This window comes from Spermophilus citellus, assembly GCF_964194105.1.
Source record: "Spermophilus citellus genome assembly, chromosome: 5".
Lineage (NCBI taxonomy): Eukaryota > Metazoa > Chordata > Mammalia > Rodentia > Sciuridae > Spermophilus > Spermophilus citellus.
Window position 1 is genome coordinate 164724904 of NC_138186.1, and position 21707 is coordinate 164746610.

General features: G+C 45.3%; 1 protein-coding gene across 6 annotated transcripts in view; it reads left to right on the plus strand.

Moving 5' to 3' along the window:
• ZDHHC14 (zDHHC palmitoyltransferase 14) overlaps nt 1–21707 on the plus strand; it is a 262933-nt gene that overhangs the window by 184308 nt on the left and 56918 nt on the right. For all 6 annotated transcript variants that reach the window (XM_081296611.1, XM_081296612.1, XM_081296613.1 and 3 more), the window contains one exon: nt 16087–16245. In XM_081296611.1, coding sequence (XP_081152737.1) covers nt 16087–16245 — 159 coding nt within the window. The remainder of the gene's footprint in view (nt 1–16086; nt 16246–21707) is intronic.

The following is a 21707-nucleotide window of genomic DNA, read 5'->3' on the forward strand; positions in this document are numbered from 1 at the left end:
TCTTATGACTATTATTAAGAGGTCATTAAAATGTTGATTTCAAGCCAAAGGCCATGGCACATGCCCGTTATCTCAGCTACTCAGAAGGCTGAGACAGGAGGTTTCAAAGTTCAAAGCCAGCCTAGTCAAGTAAGTGAGACCCTGTCTCAAAATCCAATAAGGGCTAGACTTGTAGCCCAGCTCTCTGCATGTGTGAAGCTCTGGGTTTGATCCCCAGTATCAAAAATAGTTAATTTTCAAAAATATGAAATGGCTTAGAAATGAAAGATGAAGGTTATCTTGATGTATTTAAATGAACATAAGCAAAATACAAAATTGCAAGTGTGTTCTGATCTCAATACTTATAGAAGCCTAGAAAAACGACAGGAAGGAAACAAACAGCTCTTTTACGGTTGGACTGGCTTGTGATCTCAATTTTTGTTCTTTGTATGCTTCTTATATTCCAAAATCTAGGTGATGAGCATGTGATACTTTCATAATCCAAAGGAACATAGTCAGATATTGCCACTACATAAGTGAGTAGCTGTCCATCAACAGACAGCCTTGCCTCCTGCTAGTTGCCTGCCCTGGGCAAATCCCAGATTGCCCCGAAGTGCCTTCTTCCCTGGGATAATGGGATCCAATGGCCTCACCCGAATCTCTGAGGGGGGGCATGGGGACGTCCTAACCTGAAGAACCCTGAGAACAGCAAAGAGCTCTCCAAACATGCTCAGAGACAGCAAACTCACTACAATGCGAGGAACAAGGGACTGAAGGGGGACACTTGAGTGGTTCAGAATCAGAGGAAAGTGGCTGCGCTGAGAGATAGCGAGCACAAAGATACACAGCCCAGGTCCCCAGAGCTTGGATGTCTCAGCTGCCGCAGGCAATGGCTCCCCTGTATAGAAAGTGTCTCGGAGCACGTCCCCCAGAGCACCTCCTACAGCCGCCCCGAGACTGATATTCACTCTGCTTTACTCAAAGAAGAATAGAGGAGAAGATGCCACAGCTGGATGTGGCAGGTGGTAGGAGACTGTGCTGTTTGAGTTTCATGGCTGGCCACTACCAGGCGTCGGTTGGGGCCCAGGGTCCCCTTCCTTAGTGCAGATTAGAATCCCCATGGAGGGCTGGAGCTGTGGCTCAGCAGTGGAGCACTCGCCTAGCACATGTGAAGCACTGGGTTCAATCCTAAGCACCACATAAAAATAAATAAATAAAATAAGCATTAAAAAAAAACTTATGAGTCAACAAAGAAACCATAATAAAAATTTAAAAAAAAAGAATCCCCATGGAGGCCTGAAATTTCCCCCCCCCCAAAAAAAATTTTTTTTAAGCACATGCATGTTACTCTTCATAAAGCACAAGTGAGCCCTCCTCTAAAGACCCCGATTCAGCAGGCGGGTGCCCCACAGGCCCAGGCATGTCTCAGTGTCCAGATGTGGGACCTGCCGTCCTTAGTACCCTGATAAATGTGGGGCACAGACAAGACAAAACGGCTCCCCACAGGTTTGGAATGATGGACGTAAACCCCACACAGCCACAGAATCAGAGCTCCTGCATCTGGCTCTTGAACTGAAAAGTTAAACACATACGCAGAGATGTTTTGGGGTCTCAGAGACTTTTCTCTTAGTATCTGAGAGTTTGTGGGTTCAGTCAGAAAGATGGATTTTGTAATTTACCCAACAAAATAACTTCAGAGAGCTTCCACTCAGAGAGCTTTCCCCAAGGAGGCACAGGTGACCTCTAAGGTGCGTGGGGTGCTCAGACTGGGCGGCTGAACCTGGGCAGGGGTGAGAAGTGGAACTGGTCAGACACTGCGGAGAAGAGCGGGAGGCCTGGCGTCAGTCTCACCCTGACCTGAGCCAAGCCTGGGGAATGAGGGAGAAGCAGAGACCAGGTCCCCAGCTGGAGCTTAACAAGCTGGACCAGCACTGCAACCCTTCCGGAAGCTTCCAGGTGGACTCCACACTACTGGGTGAAGCTCTGAGGAGGGGCTCCCCCACGTTCTGCTGTCCCATGCCACCCTTCATTTTCTGTTCCTGGAGCTTCAACCAGAGGGAAGTTTGGGAGAGCTGACACTGGGCCTCCCAGGGTGCTCTCCAGGCAGATTTGGGATGGGGAGGCCTCGAGAGGGTGTGTGAGAGCTGGGCCACTTTCACAAGGCACTGGGCCCAGGAGACTGGAAGTGGCCATCTCTCACCCAGTGATCTCCAGCCTCTGCGTGAGTCTCCTAAGCTGCTCACTAAAATGCAGACTCCCAGGAACCCTGAACCTGCAGCTCAGAGTCTCTGGGACGTCAGACCTGAGAACCTGCATCAGGCACATTTCACAAGGGATCTTTTTACACAGTGGTGTTTGACATTGCTGACTTAAAATGTCCCCAATATATAAGGAGCATTTTATGCATGTACATTATAATGCACTGTGGGGAGTTGACAGCCCCTCAGAGAGGCAGGTCAGGCCAGGTCCCACCTGTCAGCCAGGAGGCCAGTCAGAGTGAGCATCTCCCCACCTCCTACTGTCCCCCAAGCACCCACTCTGCGTAAGTCAGAGGAAAAGCCCAGAAGTCCCCAAGGGCTCTGCATTTTCTGGCAGAGGCCACCCAGAAGGTAAGAGGGAAGGGGTGGGACAGCCAGGTGTGAGGACTCTTGGATACAAGGATCTGTGGTCTCCTTGGGGACAAAGTCGGTTCCAAGAATCCACAGATAATCTCCTAGAGACCAAGTGAAGAACTGGGACCCCGGGATGTACAGGTGCCCAAGGCAGAGTTGGAAGGCAGCCATGCTGACCCAGGAAACGGGGTAGAGAAGCCATGGCCATCGGCCTGGTGGACTCCTTCCTCCGTCTCTCAGGAACACCAGGGCAGCCCTGGAAAAGTTCCTGGGCAGCAGTTGAGCACATCTCATCCCTGGTTCCATACCCAAAGGAGCTGGAGCCCGGTGGGTCTCAGGGACATGAGTGGCTGTCTCCTGCATTGTCCTGTTCAGGGGGAGGGACGTGTTTTGTTATGCCTTATCCAGGAGCAGAATGTCTTTTGTCTAAAGGGAGACCCTGCGCTCTTGCCCTGTTTCTAACCCCGGTTCTGGGACGATGCCAAGAGCCGCACACCAAGGACACGTCTAGCCGGGCAGCTCTGCTTACCAACAGCGTTGGATGGACACGGCTTGTGTTAATTTCTTCCTATAGGATGCAAACGCATTAGGGACCAAACCTCCAACCAGCAGGCACAGAGTGGACCATGCCCAGGCCTGGATGTGGACTGGACACAGAAGCTCAGGCATGCAGGAGGGGAATGGGCAGGATGTTGCTCATATCACCCCCAGTTTCAAAAACAAATACCAGAGGGGCCTTCTAGGTTAGTGTGGGTTGTGGGGCTGTGAGGAGTGGCTGCACTGAGGTTCTGGAACTTTCTAGAAACATGAATGAACGGAAACAGTGCACTCTGATTGGCAGATAGGCTTCCAACTGAGTTCAGTCATGCCCAAATCCTGCCACTCTCAGCTGCCCCATCAGGGGGACCATTACTCCACTGACCAACCCAGGGCTTGACCAGAAGGAAAATGCCTACCACACCCCACTCAGGATATCAGGGCCCCTCAGAAAAGAAACTGGGCAGGAAACTTAAAGGATTTCTTGGTCACATTTCTTCTAAGTTAGTTGACAAACGAATTGAGAAGCTCCTCCCCTGCCAGAAGACAATAATGATTTTTAAAAATCTAACATCACAGTTTTCAGTTAAAACTGTCCTTGCGTGGTGGTCACAGCTGGCACTTGCTGTCACCTACCAGGGCAGACCAGAGCTGTGCTTTGATAATCAGAGGCAAAAGCTCAGATTGAGATTCTAATTCACTCTTCCTGCTAGCCAAGCTTAGACCTGAGCAAGTCTCTTCTTTCTCTGCGGAAGGGAAGACATTCAGAGGTATCAACGTGTCTATGTGGCTGGAGAGAATCACAGGCACTTAGGACAGTGGTCTTTTATGTTATGTACACTTTCATAATATATAGGGACAGATTACCATTATAGGCTAATCTCCAGACCCGGAAACCCAATTTCTCTCCCCTTTCAACCCAATGCAACAGAATTTAGTGAGTGTTAACTATCTCTGCAAGTCCCTGTAGTAAGCATTGAAAAGAAAACAAAGATAAAGGAAGTAAATTCTGTGTGTGTGTGTGTGTGTGTGTGTGTGTGTGTGTGTGAAAAATCCAGACAGTGCTGCTATTGACTGCAAGAAACTGGCTAGTAAATATTTTATCTAAATTCCTTACATTGTGATTTCATGAGGCTTACATTGGTCTTTATTAAAGTACCTATGAACAATACGGAAAGACAAAATCCATACTGCCAACCTAGGGTCAAGTTTAGAGGAGACTCACTTTTGCATGATGTCCCTTTGAGAACTCAGGCCAGTGCCATTAAAGGCTGCTGAGGGCCCCGTGAAGGTCAATGGACAGCACTGGGGTGAAATTGAAGTGATCTGATAAGCTTCTCTGTGCTGCCTGTTAGTAAGGTAAGACTACTCCAAAGTAAGTTATTTAGTAAGTTTCACTATAAGAGCTGAAAGTGGAGAGATGTTAAATTGAGATTATTTGTTCAATGGAGGACTGAATTTAGTTTTAACAAGTGCTTACTGGGCTGGGGTTGTGGCTCAGTGGTAGAGCGCTTGCCTCTGCATGGGGCACTGGGTTTGATCCTCAGCACCACATAAGTAAGTAAAATAAATAAAATAAAGGTATTGGGTTTATCTACAACTAAAAATCTTTTAAAAATGTTTTTAAATTTTTTTTTAAAAAAAAACAAGTGCTGACTTATTGTGTCTCAACCCATTTACATCTGCTAACAAGAAAAGGGCAAAAATAGAAGAAATGAGTTCATGGAGAATGTATTGGTCAGCTTCTTATCACTATAATGAAATACCTGAAGCAGTTAACTTACAAAGAGAAAAGGTTTACTTTGGCTCATGGTTCTGGAAGTTCCAGTTCAAGATTGGGTAGCCCCATTGCTTTTGTCCTTTAATGAAGGCCCAGGATTATAATGGCAAGGAGCATATGTCAAAGAAAACTGCTCACATCATGAACCAGCAAATAGAGCTAGGATAAGTGAGGTCTCACAATCCCCTTTGGGGACATGCCCCCAATGACCTAAGGACTGTCCGAAGGCCCCACTTCCTAAAGGTCCACAGCATCTCCCAATAGTGCCACCCTGAGGACCAAGTCTTTAATACACAGATCTTTGGGAAACCATAGCAGAGAACACAGGCAAGTTATTCAGTGTTGATCACATTTAATCACAGCAAAGCCACAGACAATGGAGTCAGTAAGTTGAATACAGGGAAAGCCCTGGACAGAATCCTAGACCCACAGACATGGGGCTGTAGAGAAGGGTTCCTATCAGATAGACCTCAGTAACCCATAGAAGTTCAGTCCTTTAGAGGGTACAGAGAAGGGACAATATAATTCTGTCCTGAAACCTAGCAATGCTATTTCCATCACCCTTTCATTTCTCATGATGCAAATTCTGAATATTTTGGCAAATGAAAAAATGCAATTCCCCAAAAAGGCACTTTTTCTTAGAGACCAATGTCATGCTGACTCAGTCTGAGCTAAGTGATATTTTGACTCAGCCCAGTGCTTCGTTGCATGGCTGCCTAAGGAGACTTGAGATTCCGGGAGGTATGAGTGGACCCAATCATGAGTGAAATAGCCTCCTTGTATTAGAGCCTCCAGAATGAAGGAAGAACCAGAGAAAGTCTCACCCCAGTCTACAGGAGAAGGTCATCCTCCTGAAGTTACTGATGAAACCTCTGAACTCGTGATTAATTTTTTTTTCAAAGCAATAGAAATACTTTCCCTGCCATCTAAATTTATGATCTCGCTCTCTCTTGCAAATGATTTATGCCTCTTTCCAAACTCTCCTTTAAAAGTTACATTTTTGCTTGCTGCAAAATAATATGTGTTGTTTGTGGAGAACTTGCAAAGCATAAAAGAAAATGAAACTAGATTTTAACTTATTAATGTTTTTGGTCCTACTAATCCATGCAAAGACATCCAGGGTTAACATTTTGATGTATCCTTCCAGTATTTTTTCTCTGCATAATCTATTTTTAAAGAAATATGGAATCACATCATTCATTACTATTTTGAAAACACATTTTTTTCCTCTTAATACACTATGTATCATTGTACCTCATCTTTAATAGGTGTACAGTGTTGCATTGTATGATCACATAATTTGTTTAATAAGTTTCCCATTGTTAACACTGAAGATCTTTCCAGTTTTTAATAACAATGTTTCAATCAATATCCATGAACAATTCCTTAGGTCAAATGTCTTATAAGTGCTCCTGCTGGACCAAAGTATTCATATGTTTTAATTTTTTAATATACACAGTTAGCTTATTTCTTTGAGGGTTGCACTAATTTATATTCTCACCAAAAGTACAAGTGGCCTATTCTCCCTATTCTCAGCATACTAAATATTATCATTTGACATCTCACTTGTTTGAAACTGAGGGTTGGGCATAAATCACATTTTTGTTTTGTTTTGTTAAAGCATATTTACTGGTTGTTTGTCTTTCTTTCTGTATGTGAGTTGCCTGTTAATCTCTTTTGCCCATTTTCTTATTGGAATATTTATCTATCCTATTCATTTGTAAGGGCTCTTTATATATGCAACAACATTTATGTATTGTTATATAAATGTTTATAGATGCAATAAATATTTTCCTGCTTTAACATTTGATTTCTATGGAGTTTCTGACATACAGGTTTTTAAATTTTTATATGGTCAGAACCATGCATCTATTCTGTATGTGGGCTACCCTGTCATATTTGTTTAGAAAGGGCTCTCCACTCCCCAAATACGACAAGCTTGCATACATTTTTCTAGTTTTAGTCTTTTATGTTTTATTCCTTACATTGGATTCTTTGGTATATCCTTGAGAGGTATGGCTCTAACATTAGAATTTTCCCTCCTAAATGAATAGCTGTTTATCCAATTCCGTTTATTGGATCATCTGTACTCTCCCCACTGATTGGAAATGGTGTATTTATCAAGTACTAAACCTTAGAGAAGTTGCATCTAAGATTGTAAATTTGGGGACGTTCTGTTTTGTCTCAATGCTTCATTTATTCCAGGGCTAATTATTTCCCCTCATTATTTCACTTTGCAAAAATGTTCAGCCATTTATTCTTCCAGGTGGAGTTCAGAATCATTTTGTTATGTTTCTCAGAATTTCCCCAAGTCCTGTGGGAGCCTTAATTAGCATTGTAAATGCTGTACAAAGTCACCTGGGAAGGATGGGCATGTGGAAAGCAGTGCATCTTCCACTGCAGGATACAGAATGTCTCTTTATGTTTTTCAGAAACCTCCTGGAAGTCTTGGTGTTGTTTTGTAGTTTCTTCATATGGGACATATCTACCATGAGGGTGGGGAGGGGTCAAGTTTATTCTTAGAGTTTTATGTTGTTGCTGTTTTTTTCCGGTTGTACATGGGATGAGATCCTCCTTATCCAATTGAGTATTCTAACATCGTGTAAAAAGCATTTGAAGTTTGTCAATATATTAATTTATACTATTCATTTTATTGACATTTTTACTAATTTTAAATAATCTGTGTTGATGAGAGGTGTGTGTGTGTGTGTGTGTGTGTGTGTGTGAGAGAGAGAGAGAGAGAGAGAGAGAGAGAGAGAGAGAGAGAGGGAGAGAGAGAGGAGCATTGACCAAATAGATGGGGATTTCAATTCTTTAATGTGTAGTCTATTTATAAATAGCACCCCCTGCTTCTGTGCTGGCGAGACCCTCCACTCTCCTTTCCTCCGAGCTAAAGATAAAATATGATAATAATTCTGTGCAGAATGCCCTGTGAGCCAGTCCTCGACTCTGGGGCCTGCTAATGCCCCCAGGCCAGTGGCCTTCAGACTTGACAGAAGTGGATCACATTCCTGTGGGGGCAGTGGAGTTGGCCCTGCCACAGTATGGTTTCCAGAGTCCCCGCTCTGCCCTTGTTCCCATCTTACCATAACACAAACATTGACAGCTCAAGTGGATCGCTGTCATTGCACAACAGTCAGTAGCTTCTGCCAGGGCAGAGTCTGTGCCCTGTGGAGTAGAAACACATGCACGTATTTCTCACTTTGGCCTTGAGTAGAAGAACTGGTTTTCATCTTTGCAGGACGGTGGTTTTGGGTGTGAGCTCAAAGAACTTTGACAACATTTGAGGGAAATTGATACGCTGCAAGGACAAAGCCACTTTTCTTTATTCTACATGCAAGGGCAAGCTTTGCATCCAAGTGGAAAAAAAAATAGTGTGGCAAAAAATAAAGTAGTCATTAATTTTCATTTTGCTGTAAGCATATATTGGATTAACTCTGTTAAACTAAAAGGGTCATAGCTACTAAGCACTTTCTGCTGCTGCTGCCTTTAATTGCACTAATTAGAGCTATACGTACATTGCCCTACAGGATCTGAGCAGGCCTGAGAAAAAAGGTTTTGATAACTGTGTACACCACAGCATCTGACAGTTCAAGGTCTTCCCATGAATTACAATGGCCCTGAATTACAAGAACCCAAATTGTCATAGTTCAAACGTGGAGAAACTGAGGCCTTTTTTTTCCACCAGATTTAAAAAAAAAAAAAATCACACTGATGGCATTCTGGGCTCCAATTTTCTAGATCATATGCTTCCAGAGCTATTTTTAGGAATATTTGGCTTTGTACACAGAGAATTATTTTTGATGCTTACCACTCCATCGTCGCATTAAAATTCATGGGTAGCACCATCTTGCTAATGTCACGAGAGTGCACATATGTGCACAAGATCTCCCCCTGAATGGAATTCTGTTCGATAAGGCCATTCTTAACTCAAATGGGCATCCACTCTAGGCCAAAGTTATTGTCGGTGGGACAGGGCAAGGGGCAAACACGCTTGGCTCATGATGGGGTTCAGGTGGGTGGTAGGTGTTGAGGTTCTTCTAAGATTTTCTTTGAACAAAAATTCACACTGTTATAAATAACAACAAAAATGAAAAGTTTAAAAGCCAGGCTTGGCTGTTTGCTTGGGCAGCCTTTCAGATCTATCAGCTCTTTGAGTAACATCAACATCTTTGTAAATGGCATCTCCATTCTTAGTCAACCACTTAGATTCTCCTATCAGTGAAACTCAGCCTCAGGTGTCGTGTTTGCCGTGGACCCAAACCTGTCTCCATCAGATGCATACAGGTGGCATTTATAAAATTCCAGATTCTTAGGCCGCACACAACATAAGCATCTTCAGGAGTGAGGAATATCATTTTTTAAGGTTCCCACATACTTCAAACACAGTGATTGTCAGAGTACTGAGAAGGCAGGGAGTGGGGACTTGCAAGCTCAGTTAGCAGGCAGTCCGACTTGACAACAGGTTCGTCCTTGCTAACAAGTGTGTGTGCCTACAGCACTGCTTCTCCAACTTTCATGTGCTTCGGTATCACCTACAGATCTATTTTTTAAAATGCAGATTCTGGATCAGCAGGCCTGGGAAGGGGCACCAAGATTATTCATTTCTAACAAGCTCCCTGGTGATGCCAATACTGCTGGTCCATGGACCATACTTTGAATAGCAAAGCCCTAGGTCAGTTTCTCACAGTGGCACTCCCTCCCACTCGTGACAATTAAAAATGTCTCCACACATTTCATTTTCACATTCTCTTGAAGAGGGGGACTCCCTCTGGTTGGGAATCTCATCACTAGGTAATCCTGATCATCCTCCAAATATACAGTCTACTTAAATGATCAAAAAAATCCACTCTATGTGTTTGTCTACCCTCCCTACAATGAAAGCCACAAAGGGCAGAGGACTTACCCTGTTCATGACTGTATCCACACCCCCCACAAGACTGGTATGTAATGGGCACCTAATAAATATATGAATGAATTAGTTAATCGAACAAGCTAGTACTGAGTTTTACATGAAGTTCAATCTTAGAGGTTACCTTTTTCTATATTATAAAGAAACAGAAAAAAAAAGATTGCTTTGCTCTATTCTCTGTAGATAGTTCTACTGCATTTTTTAATTTTATTTTTCCTCAATGCTTTATTGAGAAGCCATAAGTACTCAGGTACTCAAGGAACAAAAAAATGCCTACTTAAAGTTTTCATCTGACATTTTTTATTTCCTGACAAGTTTCTTATCTAAAGGAGGATCAACCCATAACCCTTTGTTGACCAATTCTAGAAAAAGCCCAAATCCTTTGTGCTTCCTAAGTCATCTCACACAGCTCCAAACCAGCTTCACAATCAAAGCAGGGCCAGAGCTTGTGTGATCCGCTGTAAACATGGGTTTCCCATTGCCACTGTCATTTCCCTGCCTCTGCCTGCCACAACCCGGCTCCCTCACACCTTCCCACCACTGGCAGGCAGTCTTGTCCTCTCTCCATTATAGCTACACCCTCTACTCCACTCCCCTCAGAGCAGGGAGCATCCCTGCCTGGTGCATTCAGCTCCCCTGACTGGAGGCTGCATAGGACCAGCTGTGGCAGCACCACCAGGTGAGTTTGAACCCAAAGGGAAAAAATGTGCTCCCATCTCCCAGCACCCTCATCAAGGGCACAAGGGCTTGTCATTGAGCCCTCCCCCAACCCCGCCATGGGTTGTCCTTGCTTTCTTGATTTTTCATGTAGGCGCTCTTTGTTCCTCCTGGGCCAGAGACAAGGCAGGGAAACTCCTCTGACCACCTTGGCCCAGCTCTGAAGGGCCCATGAGCCTTGCTCAGCCATCACTTTCAGCTCTTGAAGACAAACTTGCAGAGTAAAGCTTTTAACTGGAAGAACCATGTCCCTTCACGAGCCCCTGAGAGCATATTTGTATTTAAGCACTTGTAAAGACAAGTGGCTGCCAGCCTGTGTATTAGTAAGGAAATATGCACATTTACTCCTTGAGTGGAGACCTGACCAATATGTGTAAACAGACCAGAATCTGCTCTACTTTTCCCCCAAGAGAAGTTGACTTGTCTAGCGTACCTCCTCATTGCTGATATTCTCCTGTGAGCTTGGAAGCTGGCAGAGTGTAGGCCAAGACATCCTGGCAAGTGTCTCTGAAATTACCATCTTCCTTTCTGATAGGTCAGCCTTTCCAAAGTTGGGTAGTTTCTGTCCTAACTGCTGCAGAGCACCAATGGAAAGAGCTTTCTGAACATGGAAAATTTGTGGGATCCACCAGCTGGGTGTCGGTGGCATCCAAGGGCTGTTCTCCAGCACACACAGAGATAGGGCCATGAAGACTTGAGTATAAAGCCATATTTGCCCTGTGCTTTGTCATTATTCCAACTGGACTCCTAACAGCAGAAGTTCCTACCACCCTGGCAGGCACCTGGCAGCTAATTAATGGCCTATGAAATTTAAATGCCCCAGGGAATATCACTTCTCTGAATCCTTCACTGAGGAAAAAAAAATCATAATCCATATCTTGCAAAAATTGGGATTTTTTTCCCCTTTCCATTAAAAAAAAAAAAAAAAACAGAGCCCAGTTACTCTCTAACAGTTTGGAGCAGGAGGTTAATGGGTTGTGTTAGTCAGTTTCTGTAGCTGTGACAAAATATCTGAGGTAAACAACTTAAAAGGAGGAAAAGTTTATCTGGCTTAGTCTCTGTCGTTTCAATCCATAGACACGTGGCCCTGTTGCTCTGGGCTTGGGCTGAGGCAGAACATCATGGTGGGGAACACATGGTGGAACAAGGCTGCTTATCCCATGGTGGCTGTGGGGGGGGGGGGGGAGAGAGAAAAGAGGAGAGGAGAGGAGGGGAGGGGACCAAGGACAAGTGTTTTAATCAGCTTTTTCAGTGCTGTGACTAAAAGATCTGATCAGCACAATTATAGAGGAAGAAAAGCTTATTCGAGGGCTTACGGTTTCAGAGGTCTCAATCCATAGACAGCAGGCTCCATTCCTCAGGGCTTGAGGTGAGGCTGAACATCGTGGCGGGAGAGGGTGGCAGAAGGAAGCAGCTCACATCATGGCGATCAGGAAGCCGAGAGAGAAACTCTACTCCTCAGATACAAATATATATCCCAAAGCTATGCCCCAATTCCTACCTCCTCCACCCACACTCCCCCACTTCGGGTACCACCCAGTCAGTCCCTATCAGGGGCTTAACTCACTGATTGGGTTAAGATTCTCACAACCCAATCACTTCTCCTCTGAACCTTCTTGCACCATTTCACGTGTGAGCTTTTGGAGGACACCTCACAGCCAAACCATAACAACAGATATCCCCTTCAAAGGCATGTCCCAGTGACCCACTTCGTCCAATCTACTGAAGTTGTACCACTTTCCAATAGTGCCACTGGCTAGCAACCAGGCATGTGGCCTTTAGGGGACACTTCAGATGATAACAGGAGTCTGTCTCGATGTAGAGCTCTGGTATTCTTTCAGGAGGAGGAGATGACGTCCCTTTCTGAAGCAGGCTTAGAGAGCAGGAGAGAATGTAAACACACACTCACATGAGCCCGTGGCTAGCCCGTAGCTGACCCGGGGCTTCTCTGTGAGTGAAACAACTAGTCAGTGGCAGTTCCTGGTCCCCGAGCTCACACACTGACCAGCCTCCCCTTTCCATCCGGAAGGGCCCCAATTCTTGGTCCCTGGGTTTGATTGCAAGGTTGGTACTAGATGTGGGTGCTGCTATTATTTCTGCCTCTTGCCACAACTCCCAGCAACTGGGAAGTGGGGGCCTTTGTGAATGTAAGGACCACTTCAAGATTTAAGCTTTCTCTCAGAGTACTTTTGCATGAAATTGTCCTTGAGAAATATTTGTTTTACAGGAACTTGCAGGAACTACTAGGGTTTTTTTTTTTTTTAAATCCAGGCTTCCTTCTAGTGTTCTTGAACTAGTAGCTACTGTAAGCCTTGATTATTCTTTTCAATAGCTGTACTTCAACAACAAAGAGCAGCCCTGAGGAGCAGAGGCACAATTGTTACCAACAACAAATAAGAAGGGGAAAAAACACACCCAAAAACCAGAATAATTGAATATTAGAGCAGGAACAATCAGCTTCACGCTTTGTGCCACAGAACTCAGTCCACGGATGCTGGTGATCTCCACTAGGGAGAGAAAGGCTTGGTGACTGGCCGTGGGCCTCAGACTGAACATGGAAGAAAAGCTTTTGTCCTCAGGTTGGTATTTGAAGCCCTAGGCTCCAGGGCTGGCACCTAGTAGAAGCACAGCACAGATTGATTAACTGGATAAATAAATGAATTAAGTGCCATGAGAGCCCAAGGGAGGAAATAAGTGACTGTGCTTGCCAAGTATTTTCACAAAAGAAGCCTGAATTGGACCTTAAAGGTAGGATTATTTTTGCAGACATCAGGAAGGGAAGCTGCAAATCAGAGCACACCGTGTGCAAATGTCCAAAGGACAACATGGCCTCCCAGGGAAGCACAGGGGGCCACTGGGCTTGGTTTACTTCAAGCTCCAGTTTAATGTGTCTGTGGAATTCTAGTTTTCAGCTCACTTGTGTGTCAAAGGTTTGATTTTTCTTTCCCTTAAGCATTAGGAACACTAGTAAAGACTAGTTTGTGGCTTTTGTTTCTGTGTTCCCAAGTCTTTGACATTCACAACTGAGTTTTGTAAGTGATTCTAGGTGGTAAGTTGCCATTTCTGCACAATTCAGCTTTAAATTTTTCTGCTTAAATGACCATAAATGTTTCATCGAGTATCTTTCTAAACTTATATCTGACCCTCTAGTTTTTCTACCCATGTTTATAAGAGCTAAATAAATACAGTCGACTGTACCCTGACATAGACTACAGAAGCACTCAATGATTGATTTAGGTCTCAGGGGCCCCCAGCTGGCACCTGCAGAGATCTGCCTTAATGTTGATGTGTTCAAAGCCGGTTCTTTTCACCTGGTACTTAGGGACACACACAACCACGCCACCTCTGTTTTCTCTTAGTACAGGACAGATTGGAGAGCCCTCCCATTCCCAATGTGTGTGCTTCAGGAGTTGGGGGCTGCTGCCGAACTTAGCATCATTGATAGTGTAGTCCATAGGGTGCCAGGCAGGTGAGGCACATGCCAGGAAGGGATGTCCTCTCTGGAAAGGTGCTAAGCAGGAGGGCTGGTCCCAAGGAAGAGGCAGAGCCAAGGGCTGTGCCTTACCATTTCCATCCCTAGCTCTCCCGCCGCATTCCCAAACTTTCTTCCTCTTTGTTTGCAACCTGCTAATGGAACTTTAATTTTCCATGAATAGTAAGTGGTTGAAAGCAGCAAAGTGTTCTCCTTACCACTGGGATTGATATTTTTACTAAAACCTTAGGCTAAAGGTTGAGGGCAGATTATCACAGCCTCTTAAAGGAGACTAGGGTGTGGGGGCAGGAGAATAGCTGTTGGAGCCCCTGAATCAGGATGGGTAGCCCCTGAATCAGGACAGGTGAGCTGTAGCTTCTGACAGTGAGTGAAGTCCTCCAGACACCACCAACATGAAGAGACTTGGGGCCCCATGTGCATTTTCTTATGCAACCCTTCATTAGAGGTAAACTGTATTCTCTTGAGTTTAGCTCTTTATCATACTTGATCCCCTCCTTAAAAGGCACATATGGACAATATATGAACTGGGGAGTATCTTCAAGATCCTGAATCAGGGTTCTCAAACTTTAAGGTGCCCAAATCACTGCAAAATCTCAGATAAATGCAAATTACATTTAGTAGCTGGGAGGAGCTGTTGGGTGACATGGATGCTGTATGGACCACTCTTGGAGCCACAAGGCCCCAGAGAGCAGTGTTCTCAACTTTGCATCTCTGGATAGATTGGCATACCTGGGGAGCTTTTTAAAATCTTGATGCCAAACTGTACCCCACACCAGTGAAATCAGAATCCTGAGGACAAGGCCAAGATATCCCTGGTTCTAGAAGCCCCCACATCATTCCTGCCCTGGTTGAGTCTGTAAGAAAGACGTGAGTGGATGGTGGGACTTATTCCTACCACTTTGGAAATCAGCCACAGCGTACTGTGACGGTCTTGACGTGGTGTCCTTTAAGGGCTGTGAATTACAAATGAGCAGCTGCCTTTCATGTTGCCAGCTTCGGAGCCTCGCGACGCTCTTGCCATGCCCCCTGCACTGTGGCCTCTGCTCTTGGCTGCTGCAGGCTCTTTTCGGCAATCCTAATGGGGCTCTCAGAGTCCAGTGAGAATGAAACCAGACGTTGTCTTCCTGGGGCGAGGGTTTCTCGGCCCTGCTGCACATTCACATCGCTGGTCCGCATTCCGCAAGCTGGACGGTCCGAAAGCTCCCCGTGCGATGCTGATGCGAAACCCGGACCGGGAGCTACAAGGAGACTTTAAAAAATAGACATATTAGTTTTTCTTCAACACTTTTGGAACTGGTTCTAAATAACAAAAGATGCTGGTCGGATGATAAACTGTAGAAATGTTTAAATATGCAATTAATGATTTTTAAAATGTTTCAATATGTATATGTTGGCTTCCTGCCCCCCACCTAGTATTTTTGGGGAGGCCAATAGGCACTTGAGCTGGGGGTGGAGTTCAACAGAACATGAAAATCAACTAGGGCGCTGCATTAGTTAAGGTAAGGCTAGCTGCTAAAACAGATAAAACCCAGACCTTCCGGGGCTCGACACTGCAGAAGTTGGGCAACTGTGACAAGGTCCGCGGGTAGCCCTCCTCTGCAGTCTGCCCAATGGGAGGGTGGGAGCGGGGCTCCAGGGGGCGGTCCCCCAGCTGGGCGGGGCCACATGTGCTCTCACGCCATTGGCCAGAGCTCCATCACTTGGCTCCTGGCCCTTCGTGAACGAGTGCAGCGAGGTCCAGGGACTGCGGAGCCTTGGCCAGCATCCAGCATTGAGGACTAGCGGGTCCTTGAAGTGATGATTGATTTTTTTTTTTTTTTTTTTTGTACCAGGGATTGAACCCAGGGTTGCTTAACCACTGAGCCTCATCCCCAGCCCTTCTTCATATTTTATTTTGAGACAGGGTCTCGCCACGTTGATTAGGGCCTCGCTAAATTGCTGAGGCTGGCTTTGAACTTGCAATCCTCCAGCCTCATCCTCTTGAGCCACTAGGATTTCAGCTGCACCCCGTTTGAAGTGATGATCTTAGGGAAGTGTTCTCTTCTTTTCTCCGCAGATATTGCAAACGGCACCAGTTCAGGGGGGTACCGCCCGCCTCCCAGAACCAAAGAAGTCATCATCAATGGCCAGACTGTGAAACTTAAGTATTGTTTCACCTGCAAGATTTTCCGGCCCCCTCGCGCCTCCCACTGCAGCCTGTGCGATAACTGCGTAGGTGAGTAGGAGCCCGGGTCGCAGGGGCCACGTGGGGAATGTGCTCCCAGTAGGCGGATAGGCGTTGTGCCAGGGCTGGTGTGTGCCCATCTTTAATCCTTCTCCACTGAAACACTCAATAATAGTTAATGTTCAGTGTATTTGCTTGTTACCATGAATTGCATCGACCAGGCCTAGAGTTACCAATCTTTTTTATTTTTTTCCCCCGCATTCTGCAATGCCCTCGGCCTTCAGTTCCCCAGCACAGTGCAGATAAAACCATTTCATCCCTAGGCCGCTCCATGGCCTGACCAGCTGGCCCCACACATAAGGGATATTCTTTGTTCAGTTCTGTTCTGGAGCTGGAAGCACTGGATCCAGCAGGGAGGAGGGAGGCAGAGGAGGGAGATTTCCTCATGGGGGGGCCGTGTTAGGGTCTTTGTTCTTCAGCAACCTCCACTCTGTCTTCTGGCTTTCTCCAGGAGAGATGAGGGAAACAGGCAGAGGGAAGGTGAGAGCCCAGAGGTCCCTGGTTGTAAGACTTGGTCTGACTGTTGACCTAGCGCAGGATGCTGCCACTGTGGTGGGTGCCAGACCCCTGGAGGTGGTCAGCAAGTGTTCCCTGGATCTGCTGCCCAGGCCGGCAGTCTGCTCCCACCACTAGGCTGGATCTCCTTAGAGATGAGGTGGCTAGGACATGGTCAAGTAGCAAGAAAGACAAAGGCTTGCCACAGTGACAACCCACGTTTCCTCAGTCCCACAGTCAGCATCTAGTAACACAACCAAGGACACTTCTGGGGGGAAGGAGCAGGAACTCCTCTGTTACCTCATGCCTGAGAGGATAGGAATACCCCCAGCAAGCCTTGTTTCCCTCCGTCACACCGATTTCAACCCTCTTCTTGGGTCTTAGAGCTTGTAGCCTGGATTCTTCTTGAGAAAAATACAATTTTATGATAGACTTCCTGCTTGCCTGCTGTTCCAAGCAATCTTTTAATCATCTTAAATTTACCTTATCTTCACTTTAATAATCTAGAATTTGGTACAAACGCCATGTTTTCCCTATCAGGCTTTGTTTGAGTTTTATTAACTTCAACTACTATTAGTTGTACCTTCCCAGAGGAACAGCATGGAATTCCATTCCATCTTTCCTAGGTGGTAAGGAGTCTTTAGTGAAGAGCCTGGGCTGTGGCACTAATTGGCCTGAGTCTGGATACTGGCTGTGTTTTAAGCTACTGAACTCTCTGTGCCTCGGTTTTCCTGTCTCTCCAGTGGGGTTGGTAACAATACCTACTTCATGGGATGATTGAGAGACCCTAATAAGTAAGTGCATGTCAAGCGCTTAGAGTAGTGCCTATCCCACGACAAATTATCTGCAATTGTTAGCTCCTATTACTGTTATTACTGCTGCTACCTTCATGTCTCTAGTTGCTTTCTCTGGACAATGCCTTAATACATGCAGTCCTCTGCAGGTGTGATGACCAAAACTACAGCTAGGCCTCCAGGTGGGGAAACACTAGGGGACATGTGACAGGCTTGATTTGATTTGGTACCCTTCTTTGGCAACACCAGCCCACAGTGGCCATCTCATATCTATCTCAAAGACACTTAAGCCAAAACAGCATGGCAGCTTACATATCTTCTGGGGAACAATCCATAGGAAGTCTCCGGCCTCTTCTTGGACTGTCATTTTGACCTCAGGACTTCTTATGTAATGGAACAGTATGTAACTTACACTTTCTCAGGTAAATTCCTGTTATTTTACGTACCCTCTCCTATGGGCCTAGAGACTTATTCTAGTCTACAGGGAGTTGTTATCTACAAATCTGAAGTATTTACTGGGCACTTCCTCCCCTTTTTCATTTACAAAACTTTTACCCATTTCTAGACACCCCTGTTTCCACTTATTCATTTCCATCAATTGGTCTCAATCCTGTTTCCTGTCGCAGCCTAATTCTTAATCATGATAAAAACTTTCATTCCCAATTCATAGTGACTTACTGTTTTAAAATCTCCTTTGGATTATTGTCAGACACTTTCCAAAAGCTCATATGATCACTCACAATTTATTCCCACTATTGTTCCTATGTGTAGATGGCCCTTAAAGAACCCTGATGAACTGGATGTAAAACCCCCTTACCAAAATTATGTATGCCTTTCCCCAGTTGATAGTGTGCTTCTGCCTTAGTAAAACCATTTAAAATGATGTCCTGGCCTATCAAATCTACCAGCAATGATAGGGCCTTGGGTCTAGAGTATCTCTAGGAGCAGGTGTGGCCTTCTGAAAACAAAGTCACAACGGCAATCAGACATCCCCCTAACCAGCAGAGTGGTCTTCTAGAAACCAGAGGTCCTAAATAGCAAAGGTAAAAGGAGAGAAGGTGACAAAGTCCATGGTGGGTCAAGAGGATGAGGCTGCGGCAAGTAGTACACCACCAGCAGTGTCCTCTAAGCCTGGTCCACAGTCCTGGGCCTGGGCTTGGCTGATCCTAACTAGAGTCTGGCTCTATGGAGGACAGGGGAGGTGAGAAACAAAGCTGCTCATAGAACTCCTTAAAAAAGCATGCAGTTATTCAAATCTGCAGAGCGTTGGATTTCCAGTTAATTCCATGACACTTAGGCCTTTGTCATGACCAATGATCCGACCAGAAGATTGAACCTTCTGCATATGGGAAAAGAGTGGAAAGCAGATGTCTCCCACAGAGAAGGGTAATTGCAGAGTTTGCCAGTAGTTTATTTTTAGATAGAAAGTTTTTACTGAAAGAATTCTACTTTTTGCAGCAAGTAAAAGCACAAGGAGTACTGAAAGCCAGGGTTACAATATGTGGCTTCTCTTGTAATGAAGAGCTTTGGGCTGGCACTTCCCAGGCCCAGTAGGTAGATCTTGTTTTGCAAGAGGAGAGGGGAGAGGAGAATGCACTTTCCCAGGTATGTATTGGAAGAGTATTTTCCTTTGTTAAATAAGTTTGAAATGAGAGCCAAGTCCTGGGACTGTGGGTTTCTAGTTGAGGATGGAGGGAAGAGCTTTCTGGGGAGCAAATGCTGGTGCAAAAATAGAACTTCTGGGCAGAACCTCGTGGCTGGGAGCTGACTCCTAGGACACACAGACCCAGGGCTGCACCCTGGTCCTGTCACTGAGAAAGCCCAGAACCTGGGCAGGTTATCCTAACACTCCTGTTTCCACCTCTGTGAAACAGGGTGACCCCAGGGCTACCTCAAAGGTTTCTTTTAGAGAGTAAATGAGATGGTACCCATCAAAGCATCCAGAACAGATCTGGTGCACACTAAGGGCCAGTGCATACCTGCCATTAATGTTCATCTCATCAGTAATAGGACATGCTGCTGTTAGGGCTTCTGAATAGCAGATTCAGACAGGATTGGTTGTCACAATCACAGTCGTCACCTTGCTCTTTTGGTAGGATTTAGACCACGTGCAGTAATAGAAGTGTGTATGTTCTTTCTGCCTTGGATTGGCTCCATTTCTGTCTCTGAATCTTTTTCTCTCTCTAGTTTCCTCTGTGTCCATCACACCACTTCTGCACATTTGCAACAGAGTATTTGGGGTTGTTTGTCCATCTAGATGATCTTGAGTTTATAAAACATTTGTAAACAACTAGCAGCTGAGGCCCTATGCCCTCCCTCTCAGACCCTCAGGTCACTGGAGTGAGGGTGGTAGAAGGCAAGAAAAGCCAGAAGGGCCCATGAGGTCCTCTCAGGCTGACCCAGTGCATGCGGTTCACCTTCTGTGACCAGGTGGACCCTGTGGGGGAGGTCTGTCCTTTGGTGGCCCTGGTCCAGGGTCAGAATGGTCCCAGCATTCTCTGGAATTGGGCACTTCTAATGGAACCTAAACCGGTAACAAAAAGGGACTTAGCTGAAATTAGTGTAATCATACGCTGTGGACAAACTAATAAGAAAGTTTGCTAAACATGAAGGCTCGCAAGCATTTGCCAATTGTCTGTACAAGAGTCTGTCTAACTTGGGCCACATGAAGACAGGTCTGCCTAGGAGCTGAGAGGGGCCTCTGGAGGTCCCAGACCTGCTGTCCTGTCCAGGCTAGGGGACCCTCTGTGCACCTGTGATGCCACACCTGGAGGGCTTCGCAGACAAATGAAGGAGGACACAAAACCCTCAGGCCATTCCAGACCCCGGCCACAGCAGCCTCCCTCACACAGGGACACAGGGTGAGCACCGGTCTGGTCATTGACTTCTACCCCTTCTGTTATTTCTGATGTGGGTGCTACAGGAACCTCCAGAGGCCCCCTGCTGAGACTCAGTGTCCACCCCTACTGGTTTGGGTCAAGCACCATCCTCCTTAAATCCCTACAGACCCTCTCCTCATTCCCCTCTCTTGCTACATTTTCTATCCTGGCTCCTTGACCAGTCATTTCTCGCTCCTGTCCCACGGTGGGCCCTCCTGATGCTCTCACTGCTCCTCTGTGATGCGAGTGTCCACACTCAGCCTGCTGGTTCTGTGTGTATAGCACACACTCAGCTGAGTGCCATCACTGCCATCCCTCAGAACCCAGGCTTTGCTTCAACATTGTAACTCACGTTAAGAGAGGTGAAACGGTGGAGGTGTGGCGTTATGTCTGCCTTCAGGTGTGGGTAGCATCATGGAATTCCTTTTTAACTCTTTGCATTTGGTAAGAGGTAATAAATCCTCATGGGAAAGTGTATCATTTCAGGGGAGAGGCAGGGACTGGCATTGAATCCTCCTTGGAACCCAAATGCACAGGGCTCTCCTGGGCTTCTTAGACTCCATGATCTTTGCATTTCATCAGCTTTAATGAGCATTTATGTGTCAGGCACTGTGATAGGAGCTAGGTATGTCAAAGTAAAAGCCAGTCCCCAGGGATTGTTGTTAAGCACTGACCAAGGAGAACTTGAGGCAGAAAGCATTATATTTATCATATTACAGAGGTCAAAGAGAGTAATTTTATGTTGGTAACAAGAACAATTAAAAATTGTCAACAACATGTATGCACCAAATAATACTGCAACAAAATACATAAAGTAAAAGTTGTCAGAAAATGCAAGAATAAATTGGTATAAACATAGTGGCTAGTGAGAAACAACAGTATACCTCTGCTTTTGATGGCTTACATCAATGCAATATAAGAAAATCAAGGATAGCAACTGATAATGAATAAATATATGTTGAACTTTGTTTCTACAAAGTTTACTTGCCTTTTTCAGCTGTTCATGAAACATTTGCAAAAATTAACCATGTTAGGCCACAATAAAATCCTAACTTGCTAAAAGCAGATGTTGCACCAACCACATGGTCTGATGACACAACAATAAAACAAGAACTCAACCACAAAGATATGATTGCACAAACACAAGCAATTGCAACTTAAAAAAAAAAAAGCTTTTCATAAACACTTGGGCAACAGAAACTTCAATTTTGGAAAATGACAGTAAGAACAATGCAAAATTATAATTTCAAATTCTAAATTTTAAAGACACAAAAAGTAGCCTAAG